The sequence below is a fragment of the Squalius cephalus genome (genome assembly GCF_949319135.1).
Source record: "Squalius cephalus genome assembly, chromosome: 12".
Taxonomy (NCBI): Eukaryota; Metazoa; Chordata; class Actinopteri; order Cypriniformes; family Leuciscidae; genus Squalius; species Squalius cephalus.
Window position 1 is genome coordinate 7,628,616 of NC_137133.1, and position 14,332 is coordinate 7,642,947.

The following is a 14,332-nucleotide window of genomic DNA, read 5'->3' on the forward strand; positions in this document are numbered from 1 at the left end:
GCAGAATATGAGTGGAAGGTGAAAAATGGATTTCGATTGTTCATATTGTGAGTTCCACATCTGGTTTAGATTTGGCTAGTGCAAAAGAATCCCACGCAGGGTTCATTCATCCCAGGTTTAGTTTAACATTAGGTACGTTTCTTGCACTTCAGAAATTTGATTTCATTTGAACTAAAGCATTAATTTGTCTTTTTAAAATGTCATGTAGGCTACATACTTTAAACTGGACTAACAGATCTAGATAATGCAATTGTAGCTGGACTTCATCCAGCAAGACAGGTGATATACAATGTGTTTTTTCAAATATTAGATTTATGCATTTTCATGTGTATTTGAACAGACAGATGAAGACTAGTGTAGCTCAAATAGGCAAAAAACCCGCTGTAGCTCTATTTACTGCGCATGTATGCTTTCTGTCTCGAGGTGTTAATGAAATTGAGCAAGTCTCATTAGTCAAATATTTACATTTGGTTATAGATTTTTGCAATGGCATATTTGCCACTGCCAGGCTGTACCATACTTTGCCTCACCATTCCTGGGTTTTAAGGAAAAAGTGTTCTAACCACAGCCAAGCTACCTTCCACTGTCATATCATGTGGCTCAGTCAAACATTTGTATGATCCGGGAATTCCACACCATTCTCCTCCTCCTTTCCTTTCTCCTCCTCCTATATTCATTCATGCATCACTGAAAGGGTCATAGGCTGAGTCTACTGGGAGTGCGAGCTGATGAAAGTCCTTTTAAAAATTTAACAGTGGTGGAATCTTGCCAAGGACGGGGACAGAAATTGTACCGTTTTTCAGATTCCTGGTTTTACTTTATTATCTATTCTATTCCAGTGGCTTAATTCATTGAAAATATTTGGGGACAGTGAAAACTTAATTATGCGACCCAGTATGCTTTGCACTCTCTAACGCACAACAGTTATTTAGACTAATTAATATTGACAGTGATATTCCAGCAGACTCATTTATGTTGTCAGCTAAAATGGCAAGGGGTGATTTTTAAAGTATTAACAATAATGCTCGAGTCAGTGATGTGGTAGATTGCAGTATTGATCAGCTGGCTTCTCATTCGGTCCTTCTGTTCTTATCTGTCAAAGTGTAGCACTACCGTTTACCTCGAACACTGTGATTAGATAATCCCAACACCCTTCAGCTAGGTCCTGCACTTTTCACTCGGTAACAAAGTGAAAAGATGCACACGCATAAAGAAGAAAAAAAAAAGAGTACACTTTTTATTTGATGTATATTTCTAAAAAATGTATATTGTTAAATAGGCCTAAGTAAACTACAAATTTATATTATAATTGATTGACTCACACAGGATAATAGTGAAGTTTTGTTAAATGCATTTTATTGGGAAATAGGCCTAGCTATTTGAAAATTCAAATTTGTATGTAGAAAATCCAAAAGCTATGTCGTTTTTAATCCGTTTTGAATTTGCTTAGGACACCAAAATGAGCATGACAATATTTCCAGCCCAAGTTTTATTTATAGTAAAGACATTCTGAATCTCATACTGTCATATGAGTTTGAAGAAATTAATGAAGTCAGCATGGTATTTTCCTTTTCGCGGAGGAGAGAGAGATAAAAAAAAAATTCCATTTCTGAATGGAAAAATAAGCACAAACAGGAAGCAGGCCAATTTGCCAATGAAAGCATAAAACTTTGATACTTGTCCTTCTGACATGTATGTAATAGCAGAGGTTGTTAGAGTAAACTAGCGAACCATTCTCACATCAGTGAAACTGTTCTTATGATGGTGCCATTGAGAAAAGTCTCTCTTTGTCATGCAGGCTGTAATTATTTCAAGACAAAGGATTTTAAATATTTTATACCCATAAACCTGAACCTGTACATGATCTTCTGGAGCTAATCCCATGAAACCCACAGGTAATGTCCAGATCAAATTTCTCCCCAACACCAAAAAAAAAAAAAGAGTAAAACAAATATAATTTAGCATAAAAAGTCATTTACTATTATGATCCCTAAACTTTTTCCATTGTTACTACTTTTTTATTTTTTATTCAGGACACTGAAACCAGATTTTTGACCCTAATTCTGAATAATGAAATGCATCTCGTATGGTCTTTTATGGTCTTATGATTTTTGATGATTCTCATATGTTTACTGTAATAGTATTTTAAATTGAGTAGTTTAAACAGTTTAAATTAATTATATTTCATGTTATTTGAGCATAGGACTGAATTTTACATGATGATAACGAGAGAGTAATAATTGCAGACTATATTTATGCAAAATATAATTTTTCTTTCTCTCTAGTCATCTTTTTTTAAGCGATGAGGGGGCTGGGGTAAAATGTGACCTGGAAAGCACTTCGTGAGATTTACCCAGTTACATATCACATTTCCATCAATGAATAACCAATAAAACACTGACGCTTCGCCTGCGAACAGTGCTGCATTATTTAGAAGTGCCTATCTGACAATGAATGAATGAATGCAGAGAATGATGACAGGGAAAAGCTTTGGCTGATGTGTTTGTCAATTCTTTCCCTGACCGCTGTGGCCAAAGCATATTGAACATCATCATCAGTCAAGATAAATCCATATTAATTACTTTGAAATTCATGCCAAAGACAGTTCTCGTATATAGCCTACTGTTTATTAACTTTGGAATTTTTGTGCTTTTGCTTTACTTCTTAGGTCTGTTACACCTTTTATTAAAAGGAGGAACATCTTGTATTTGTCATCTAAACATTGAAGTGACCCAGTGTTCCTCTGATGTTTTTTAGGTACCTTGCTATAGCAACAAATCAGACTTGCCAATTCTGGCATCTATAAAAGGCTACTGGAATGTGTCCAATCTCCTTAGAAAACATCTCATTGTCTTGTGCTGGTCTGACCTTTTAGGACCTAATTAGATGATGTTTTATGAAATTGTATTTGCTGAATCTCACATTTTGAGGACGGGTTGTGGGCTGAGTGCTGTGTGAAGCATTCCTCAAGCTCCCTCCGGAAAAGGGCGAGCCTTGTCTGTCAAGGCACAGTGTCTTCTGATAAAATGTCATGCCTCCTCCTCATCATAAAAAACAGGTTTGGGGAGGGAAGGGGGGGGGATGCTGTCCTTTAAAGGTGCTATAGCCTCTTTGTGTTTCGCTCACTGAATATTGTTGGACTTGACGGATCAAATTTGATCGCGTGGCATTTTCACTGTTTCTCTTCTTCGCCCAGCTTTGCTCAAATCTCTCTGGAATTTCAGTAGAAAAGCAGGGCAGGGTGGACCAGACGACCTGCAGCTGGCCTGGTGTGGCTTGGCTGTGTCCACGCTCATTAGTTTCACATGAGCCAGACCGCCACCGCTCACAGGAAACTGCCACGGGGTGCCCGTGACCCCTCCCCACCCCCCATCTCTGTCTCCCCACCTCAGAGCGAACTACAGACACCCTGGAACAGAGAGTCCTTTATACCAGTGATTTTCAATGGACATTGCTTATGCTCAGTGGTCTGGTAAAGTGTTGTACCCCAAACACATTTAACTTTTCTCTCACAGTCTCTTTACCCTCATGCTACCATGCAAACTGGATGTCATTGGCATTCACATGTGGCAGTGGAATTTAGTGCATGTTATGGCACAAGAACCTGGGAATACATCCTACAATGTCTGTTTGTTGTTATTGGATCAGGAATATTCCGCTTTGTGATTTGGAAGATTCAGGTTTCAATAAAAATAAACCAAAGTCAACAGCATTTGTTGTCAGCATTATGTTTATTATCTAAAAAAATACAATTTTGTAAAAAGAACTACTGTTTAAAAGTTTGGGGTCAGTAAGATTTTCAAAGAAACAGGAAAAAAAAATTATTTGGCAAATATGCAATAAATTGTTCAAAAGTCGCAGTAAAGACATTTATAAAGTTACAATATATTTCTATTTCAAATAAGTGTTATTTGAACTTTCTATTCATCGAAGAATTTGTTTTCAAAATTGTAAGCTCACGCTCGATCGGCCCAAAGCCAGCTTCCGACCAGCGCGGAAGGTCTTTAAGTGTTACTGTCTTTTCTTGAGGCAAAGTATTTTTTTGATTAAATGCAATACATTTGAAAATGTATTTTCTCGTTATTTCATCTGACTTCATAAATTAAAAGGTTTTAATGATATCTGTGCATCGTTAAATGTGAGAGAATGTTTGACTATTCTTTTTAACTCTTTTATGAAAATAATGTCAAAGTCAGTTAGAATAATCAAATGTAACAATTTATGATGTCAGGAAAATGTATCATTCCAATTTCATAATCGATACAAAACATCAAAAGCTCTGGATTAAAGAGAAAAGATGCGAACCCGACATTAAAATACATGATGCTGAATTCTTTGAGGTCCTTCAACATCATGGGCCATTTGTCTTGTCTAGGGACCACCTTCCTTTGTGTGCCAGGTATCCCTAAACTCTTAAAAACCTTATTATCTTTTGTTTTACTTATTTGGAAATGAGACATTTGTACCAGTCGCAATGAGACATTTCAAATGATACTAAATATGTATAATACTCAATGTTAATCATTCACATTAAACCATATATTCTTGGGTGACTTTTGGTGATCTTCGCATGGGGGAGAGCGAGAGGGGGGATGAGGGAAAGAGATGTAGATTAGGATGATTTGGAGGTGAGACCTTCGTCTCAATGGTGCACAAGGGGGTGTTCAAATGTTAGCCTAATTTCCAGAGAGGTCCTTTGTCCTCTCAGGGTCTGATCGCTCTTCAACCAGACTGTCCCGCATTTTCTAATTTCTCAATTCTTACAGTATTAAATGGGCTATATGTAAGAATTTTCATGTATTAATTGCTTTTTTTATTGACAATGTGTGAATAGGTTGTAACGAAACTTAAAAAACAAGATCTTCCCCAAGACCTGTGTTGTCTATGAAAGCCTGTAGATTTATATTTCCCAATATTACAGTTTTTACTGTATTTTAATCAAATATAGCCTATAAATATATTAAATGTGCATAAGAGACTTCTTTTTCAAATACATTAAAAAAAAAATCTTACCAACCCCAAATTTTTAAGTGTACATTAGTTCTGCTAAATTGTGTATTATTCGCGTGCGTAATTTTTGTGGTTGTTTTAAGGTTTAAGGTTTGTCATCATGGCAACATTGTTGTCAAATTGTCAAGACACCACAAATGCTGTCGATTGAGCTTAACTTGTATTGAATCTGTAATATTTCTTTAAGGCACTGTTGTAGTGTCTGATGCCCTTTTTATGGTGTGCTAAGTTGTTTTGTGTAATGTTTTACTGTGTAAGAACATCTTTTTATAAGCATTGCAGCGCTGCTTCATTTCTAACCACAGGGCCTGATTTAATCCACAAACACCCACCATATGGGGCACACCCAGTTGGAGTGATGATGGCAGCCTTTTTCAGGGGAGGATCCACACAGAAAGCCCCTGTCATCAGACATAGTCAAGCTGAAGAACAACAACCGAATCTCTTCTCTGCGTAGCATTTAGGAATAGCCCAATATGAAGACAAATCACAGTGTTTCAAAAGCAGTGCTTGACTGTTTCAGACATTAAGAGCCTGTTTAGACAGCCTATCTGAAACAGGTGCTTCGGTTAAAGCTGACCTTTCTTTTATCAAGCTTATTGTGATCCTTCTAAACCAGAGAGAAAAAACATTGATCAAAGATCAATTTCCCTTTTCCACTGAAGTCGATTTAAGATTGGGAATGAAGCTTGGTCAGAGGCAGCTACAAGGAAAAGCACCTCTTGCAATTGATGAACGAGTATACCGGCTGATTTATGTGACCCAGTTTGAGGTTTGCAGACGCATAGGGCACACATTTCTCCTCCGTTTCACTCTGTGGTCTCTCTCTCTCTCTCTCTATTTTTTTTAGATTCATAGATCTATCCAAATAAAAGAAAACGTTGGCTTTCTGAAGCTTTAAATGTTGTTTTAGGTGGAAGCATACCTAGAAGGCTTTGAAAACCTTGAGGTGCATTATTGATACTTTCCCCTGCAGCAACGGTGTAGAGGCTCCCTATTGATTTGCCTAATGTGGCAAAACTGCTCCACTCTCCTGCTTGCTTGCATAACTGTTGTCTGTGTCAGCGCCTGTTCTGGAGCTCTGCAGTATTAAAGAACTGTTCATTTATTCCCTCTCTATTGCTGTCACTCACGTTGAGAGACAGTTGTTGCATCGGACACTGTGATTATCATTTTTCACTGCAGGGTGTTTATAATGAACCTTCTGTCCCTCAATGTAGGCCTTATCTTTAACTAACGTTTTCAGTTCTTTAAAGCAACTTTATTAAACACTGCACAATGCAGTGCTACTTCACCTGATGGAGGGTTCGGCTGTGCTTAGTGAATACAAATTCAGCAATGCTCGTCAAGTTCACAGTCGCTGTGAATTCGCAGTAATTGTAATTGTAAATTTGATGTGTTCTCCAGTGGCAGAGTTTGCCTGTTTATGCTTTGCTGGAATGATGAAATGTGTGATAAACTGTTGCTCAGCTTTATGCCTCACTCTCTAAAGATTTTCTTTTGACTGGAGCTTGTCATTTTCTTTTTTTAGTTAATGATGTGACATTTAGACTCTTGTTTCAGCTTACAGTACCAGTGAAATAAGCTCTTAGAGAGGTGAACACATCAGATTTTTTTTATTAAGACCCACTGGATGTCAGAGACCACTCACATATGCAGGGTAAAAATATATGAAAAATGCATCAAATTTACTTTTTAATAGCCTTAGACTGAACTTCTCTGTCTACTTTAGTTAGTTGCTTTAATGTTATTGACACTGTTAGGATTTCCTGTTCTTGTTTAATATTATTTTTATTATTATTATTATGTCATGTCCTTATTTGATAATAGTAGCTATTAATAATAATAATAATAGCTATTATTATTATTATAATTAGGGGTGTGTTCATACACTTATCTCACGAGGCAAGACGATACAAAATATTGGGTTCTAGAAAACAAGATGAGACTTTTAACTTTTTTTTTTCTTTTTTTTTCTGAATGTCACAAAATGGAAAATAATGTTGGTGCATTTTGAAATGTTTTAACTAAAGGCTGGCCCACACTAAAAGATTTCTTTTTAATTTTCTCAGATTTTCAAAATGTGAGAGACCACAAACATGATGATAAAAACAAAGATTTAACTGTTTTGTTCTTATAGTGTGTGGAGTGCTGCAATCTGACAAGACAGAACACCACACACTAACAGATTCCATTCACAATCAACCAGTCCTGACCGCAAACACAGGAAATCTAGTAAACAAACATGGCAGACTACGGGCATAGAATTGCCGATTAATAACTGATTTTTACAGAAAAATTTTTAAAAAAAAAAGAAAAAGGTTTGGATGAGGTTAAGTTATGCTTCAGTCGGCTCGCTTTCTGTTTGACAAGCCACAGAGCGTGCGCACGTTTGTCCTCAGGGTCCCCACACACAACAGGATTTCTGATTCACCAATTTGAGATCGGTGCATCCCTGACGTTCTTCAAAGCAGATTCAATCACACTTAATACACCTCACTCCACAGGAAAAAAATAAGATAAGATAATCTGTAGAACCATCAAGATAATCGAGACTTTACCTAGTATTGTCGGAAGGGGAGTAGTGGGCCTAAAATCGTCCTAATTATCTTGTAGTGTCTGGGTGCCTTGATCTAGGGCTGTCATGAACAAATATTTTGGTAATCGAGTAACCCGTTGATTATTTTGACGAGTAACCTAATCAGGTAATCTGATCATAATCTTTGCAGACTTTGCAGCCTTAAAAAAGGGCCAATAATGCGGTTCATGTATTCTCGTCTGTGGAATGTGCCACTTCCGGTATGCCGGTTATAAATTGCAGTCAAGGATATTTTTTTAAATCGAGCACTCGATATTGATCGAGGATTCGTAACAGCCCTAAACTAATTATCTTGTAATGAATGCCACTTTAGTTCTACTTTGAGTATGAATTATTATATGCAGTAAAAGACATAGGCCTAACAATATAATGCACGCACTGTAAAAGTTTTTGCCACAAACTCAACTCCATAATGCTGATATCACGAGACCGCTTTTCACCTCAATGAGAAATATACATTTTAATATTGCGAGATATCGCACAAGATCTCGTCATACCCCTCGTTTTTTTGGGTACCTCATTATTGTTGTTATTTTTGTTGTTGTTATTATTAAGATAGGAAAACCAATACATTATTCAGGGCTTGAATTTCGGTGCGGGAATGTGGGGATTGCGCATAATTTAAACCATTCCCGCAAGGTTAGCTTTTATAGTGCGAGAAATTCCCGCACAAATATATTCGCTTCATCTCAGAACAAATGATTAAAAAATAAATTCACAGATGCGAGAAAAAAGATGTCAAACTGTGAAGAACGGGCAGCGGGCGTTTTATTTTCGAATTTAATTCCTCAATCAGCGCTGGACCAGCATTTTCTGTCTTCCGCTGAGCCCTGGCTGTAGACAGATCATATGTTTCACGCTGTCAATGCAGTGGTATGCGTTGCGCTGATCTTATTCACACTATCGAGTGTAGGTGCAGCATTCTAACATTGAGTCATAATGAGCTGTTTGTGAAGAAATTATCCGCTTCCAAATTATGTCATTTTAATCACGAAATTGAAACATTAAAAAACAATTTGCTCTTTATGGTGTGCGAGTGATAGAGTGCGGCAGCAACGAAGCCAACTGATCAGCTTGCAGCTTAACAACATTGAATGCTCAGCCGAACAGCTGATCATAGCTGTACAGGGCGCCTTATTATTTTTCATCTCCATAAATATATAGTAAAGCTAATGCAAGGGCTAGAAATCAATTAATCTTTTGCTGATACTTCCTTGTCGTCATGGTGCGCACAGTTCATGGTTGCATAGCAACGACAGACGCCACGGGAGAGCAAGCGCTTGTGGAAAGGAGACAGCGGCGCGCCCGCGCTTTCCACTTGTTTTTACACATCTAGAGCGCCGTTGTTGATTGTTTGAGCATGTGACTGCGTGCTTCTCCTTGTTTTCTATTGTTATGCGCAGCATATTTCCCGCGCGCACAAACACAGCCACAGACAATGAATTGTTTGTTCGGTTAGCGAAGAAGAGCATGATGTATTTTGTATAAAGTTTTTTTTTGTTTTATTAACTGTTTTGAGAACTGGAAATGCACAATTCATGCATACAAATCTGTAGATATTAATAAATAAAGATAATTAAATTAGACCGATGCATCAAAAGTTATTCCCCCCCCCCCCCCATAATCTTTAGACCCCCCCATCCCCCCCATGTGACCCATGTAAGCGGGGAATTCCCTCCCAGTTTAAGAAACGAAATTCAGGCCCTGTTATTAATTATTCATAATTATTAAAACACTAATTGCTGTAATATTAATAATATATATTTTGTCATTGCTTGTCGTTATTGTTTGTAAAGTATTGTATGAAGACACAAATATTTAGAATCAGGCAATGTCAAAATAAAGTGAACCTGCAGAGCTTTCTTTTCACATGTTATAAATAATCCACACTGTTGACATAAAGCTGAAACCACTGCAACGTCATTTCTTGTCAGTCAATCCAAGATGCTGTTCAGGTCGCCTGCCACAGTTGCTGGCAGATAAGCAAAAATTACCTGCCACTTTGCAAAACATAACGTATTGGCTAGGGGCAGGTTTTAACCTTGCACATCTGCAAAATTGGAAATATTTCAAGGACAAAGAAATGATAGCCCCTTTTTGCCAAGTTAACTTCTCATTGTTTTTTTTGAAAACTTTGTTGAAAGGGAAGTTTCATGCTCCCTCCCAACCATTCTTTCACAATTTGAGCCTGGCGAATCTTGACATTGTCATCCTGAAATATGGACACGATGTGTCTTCCTACATGGTTAAGAAATGAAAAGCTACATACTCTATCAATTAGGGTTTAGAATTGTTGCCAAACATATAACATGCTAGAAACATAATAATCACTGCAATCACTGATCCAACCATAGACACTTAAGCATTTGCCTATTTAAATCCAAACATCAACCTTTTTTTCTTTTTTCTTTTTTTTTTTGTCCGAGCAGTGAATATCGTTATTGTGAAATAAAATTTCTCATATCGTGGAATAAGAATTTGGTCATATCGCCCACCCCTATGAAGTAGGAAGTCATTGTATTTTAGCCAGACTGGGGAACGTTGCTGGAGCTGCTGTGCAACTGACCATTTATATGACCTGGATTTCCATCAGCTGAAAGCACATTGCAATGCATTTACCCTGTAGACAGCTTCGTTCACACCCTGTCAGAGGAAAAGAGTCTTGATCGTTCTGACCTCTGGGGATTTCACAAACAACACAGTCCAGCGTTAAGCAAGCAGATAGGGATCTGTGCACATCTCTTGGTTTATCTGTATAGGTAAAAGTAAAGATGATTCTTTCTGGCCTCCTTAGGCTTTCTGCTTGGCTCAGCCTGAAATGCTTCACTTTGCTTCTCTCTCAATGTCACAAGTTGGATATATAAAGCATTTGTCTCCCCAAACTGTTATGGGCTCCCCCTTTGAGGAGCTTCCGGCAGCGCAAGTTTGAAATGTAGATAAAACATCTAAAAGAACATCTAAATCGAAACATCTAAATCACAAAAGAAATTGTGTTGTGCCGATTGTGTGAACTTGCAGGCTTGAGAGCTGAAGGCCAAAGCAAGGTCAACAGGCCAAAGTTTGGAGATTACAGAGAACTGAAAAGAGACATGAAGTACTGTAGACATTGTTTAGCTTGAGTAAACAAGCCAGTTGTGCCTCTGTGTCAGATTGCATTAGCATGACATCAGTGGGAGGGTTTGAGTAAGTCAGAATCCTCCGGCAGTATTGTAATGGCCTTCAAGAGCAGAAGTAAACATCAAAGCTCTTCCTATGTAGTCTGTTTGATTTGGTTGTAGTGTTCATTTTGTTTCTTCTTTTCAGATTTGAACAAGAACAGTTCAGTTCAATTCCATTTTACCTTTGCGGTTTTACTTAAAAAAAAAAAAAAAAAAAAAAAAATTTAGAAATAGTTAAAATTAGGCTATATTTATAAATTATTTTATTGTAATTTGATAACAGTTATTATTATTGCTATAATATAAATAGTTGTTATATTAAGTGTTCATTTTTGTTTTGTTTTTTTTCAAAATTTCATGACTATCTTGTTGACTTTTTGTGTATTAACTCTCCCCCTTCCTCTCTCTCTTGCCCAGGAATGACGGACATCGGTGCAGTGTCGCCACATTCATATAGGTCTGTTTGAGTGGAGCAGTGAGCTACAGTGCGTCGACGCTCGAACGGAATGATCCAGCAGGGTGACTAAAAGGAGGAAGAAGGGGGGAGAGGATGGGTGTGAATGCCTCCAGCTACCCTCACTCGTGCTCCCCTCGATTCGGGGGTAACCCACAGACCCAGCAGACCTTCATAGGTAAACTCTCATATGAATGCTGTTACAGAGATATTTGTCCTTCGTAGTTTAGCAACTACTGTGATCGATGACAATATAAAAGGTCTGACAGCCTGAGCACTATTACATCTTTTTTTAGCTATCCGATTGCAAATGTCAGTGGGATACAAGACCTAAACTCTTCGAATCACATTGCAATATGATGATGTGTTTTTCAATTACAAGAAAAGGAAATCTCTCTCAAAGACAGAAGTTCCTATTTGACTAGAATTTAAAATAGTTCTACATAGTTTTTGTTTAAAATAAACAACAAAAAACTCAATGATCATGTTTAGAAACAGTTCAATAGCACAGAGAAAAAGAAACTCATTAAATTATTGACTTCACCAGTCTCCATATTCTCTCACTTTAACATCTTGTCTGTATTAATTTAAAGGCTTGGAAATTGTATCACAACTGTCAGCAGTTGCTTTGTGTGGTTTTATTTATTTATTTACCCCCCCCCCCCCCCCCCCCCCCAGTATCCCACAGAGTCTGGCTTTAACGGCATATTCTGATGTGAATATTTTCATGTTTTTGCTGTCTGTGAGATCAGTAAAGTAATGGTGCTTTCAAAATGCTAAGCCATGCATGACAGTGGGCCTACAATGAGAAATGGAACATTGGATTGAGACGTTAAGTGTCGTCAGGGAGATATTAGCCTTGCTGGGGAGGACATTAGATGACTTCATAGTTTCCTTTTTTGGCAGGTGAAAATTTAGAGATTTAGAAGGGGGAAAAGTTAAAAGTACACATTAAGTGGTTTGGGAATGCATACTTTCCTTTTTGAAATTGGAATTGTTTATGCAGTGCTACGTCAAGTAGTGATCTCTTGCATGCACTATTTAATTTGTTTAATTTTCTAAATTTCTTCAAAAAATAGCACAAATTTATTTTTCTTTTCTTTTTTTTTTTGTCTAATCCTAATGGATGTCTGTTATAAAGAGACAATTCTTGAAACAGAGTTCAATTTAATTTTGTATTTTTTTTTTAATCTTATTGCATTCAATTTTCTCCACCAGTCTTATGTTATTAAAAGTCAATTGCATTTCAGAATTGTTCTAAAGCACTTGCAAAAAAGCAAAGCTCTGTGGTGTTGCATTTATTTGGAATAAACTTGAATTGTAACGTAGGCAGACCTCACAATGCACATTTTCCTGCTGACAAATTTGAAGACATCCAGACTCTTACACGGCGTGTTTCTTTTCTGTCACCAGGCGCCTCCTATGCACCTCAGGGTTATGGCGGCGAGTCCAAGCTCTACAGCCTAGAACATGGCCCTGAAAAACCTCAGGACAAGAAGAAAAAGAGCTCCGGTTTGGCTACGCTCAAGAGGAGGTTCATTAAGCGACGCAAGTCCAGTCGTTCGGCCGACCATGCGCGACAGATGCGCGAGCTCCTCTCGGGGTGGGATGTGCGTGATGTCAACGCCCTGGTGGAGGAGTATGAGGGCACGGCAGCACTCAAAGAGCTCAGTCTACAGGCGGGTCTGGCTCGGCCCGAGGCTCGCACACTGCAGCGTGATTTGGCCACCCTTTATCAGCACAAGTACTGCACCGACGTGGACCTGATCTTCCAGGATTCCTGCTTCCCAGCACACCGTGCTGTTCTGGCCGCCCGCTGCCCGTTCTTCAAAACCCTGCTTTCGTCGTCACCGGGTTATGGGGCTGAGGTGTTGTTGGACGTTGGGACTGCGGGCATGGATGCGCCCATGTTCTCCTCGTTGCTGCATTACCTCTACACGGGTGAGCTGGGCTCGGAGGACGTGAGGTTGCAGAACGTGGATGTGCTGGTGAGACTGAGCGAGGAGTTCGGTACGCCCAACACCTTAGAAGCCGACATGCGAAACCTCTGTGAGCACATGCCGTATTTTGACTCGCTGCTGAGCTTTTCCTCGGACTCTGAGCTGGTGGAGGCCTTCGGAGCAGGTGGACCTTCTCCTAGCGGCATGGGAAGTGGAAATGCAGGGGTGAGCCACAGCTTACCTGATGAGGAGCTAAGGGCCCATAAGGCAGTGCTCTCGGCGCGCTCACCCTTCTTCCGCAATCTTCTGCAAAGACGCATCCGCTCGGGTGAGGAGATCACTGAGCGCACTCTACAAACCCCCACCCGTATTATCCTCGACGAATCCATAATTCCCAAGAAATATGCCAGAGTGGTCTTGCACTGCATGTACACAGATGCGGTTGACCTTTCACTGGTGCTGCGCGGGAGCCCTTCCGAAGGCAGTCTTGGTGAAGTCCAGGCGCTAGTGGCTGGGAGAGGATGCATGAGCCGAGCCGAAGAGGCCATGGAGCTCTACCACATTGCCCTCTTCTTGGAGTTCAGCATGCTTGCTCAAGGTAAGTCTTAGGGCGCCTTTACACCTACCTTGTTTGGTCCGGATTTTCAGACTTTTCGATTTGATCCGAATCAAAATTACAGGTGTGAAACCTCCCCCGGACCACGGTCTGGACCAAACAGACAAAATTTGGTCAGACGAAAAGAGGTAGTCTCAGTCCGGATCAAACTGAACAAAGATTTGGTTCGTTTCTAGTGTGAAAGCATTTTCTATATGGTTTGGACTTTCAGACCATTTACAGGATGTTCTGGTGGTTCTCGCAGGATTGCTTGCAGTCTTCTCCTCCTTTCCTGCCAGCGACAATAAAATGTTCGCACAACGAGGACGTTCATTTGCCGAATTTGAACTAGGCTCAAGTATAGTTGGTGCTGCAGGTAGTAATGCCGTAATAATAACAGTATAGTGGCAAAAAATATACGTCTGTTCATTCATTCTTGTCAAAGTTTTTATTTTATTTTTTTATTGCACTTCAAACAAACAAAGTCAATGTACAGTCAGAACTGCAATATATACAAATAGAAAAAAACAAGGGTGGGGGGGGGGGGGGCCGAATGTATAAAATGTGTGGTGCGGA

At 39.1% G+C, this 14,332-nt stretch overlaps 1 protein-coding gene across 1 annotated transcript in view; it reads left to right on the forward strand.

The window, feature by feature from the left end:
- btbd7 (BTB (POZ) domain containing 7) overlaps positions 1-14,332 on the forward strand; it is a 58,007-nt gene that overhangs the window by 20,010 nt on the left and 23,665 nt on the right. The window contains exons 2-3 of the mRNA XM_079887323.1: positions 11,185-11,399; positions 12,635-13,759. Of these exons, the coding sequence (XP_079743449.1) occupies positions 11,318-11,399; positions 12,635-13,759 (1,207 nt within the window). The 5' untranslated portion in view covers positions 11,185-11,317. The remainder of the gene's footprint in view (positions 1-11,184; positions 11,400-12,634; positions 13,760-14,332) is intronic.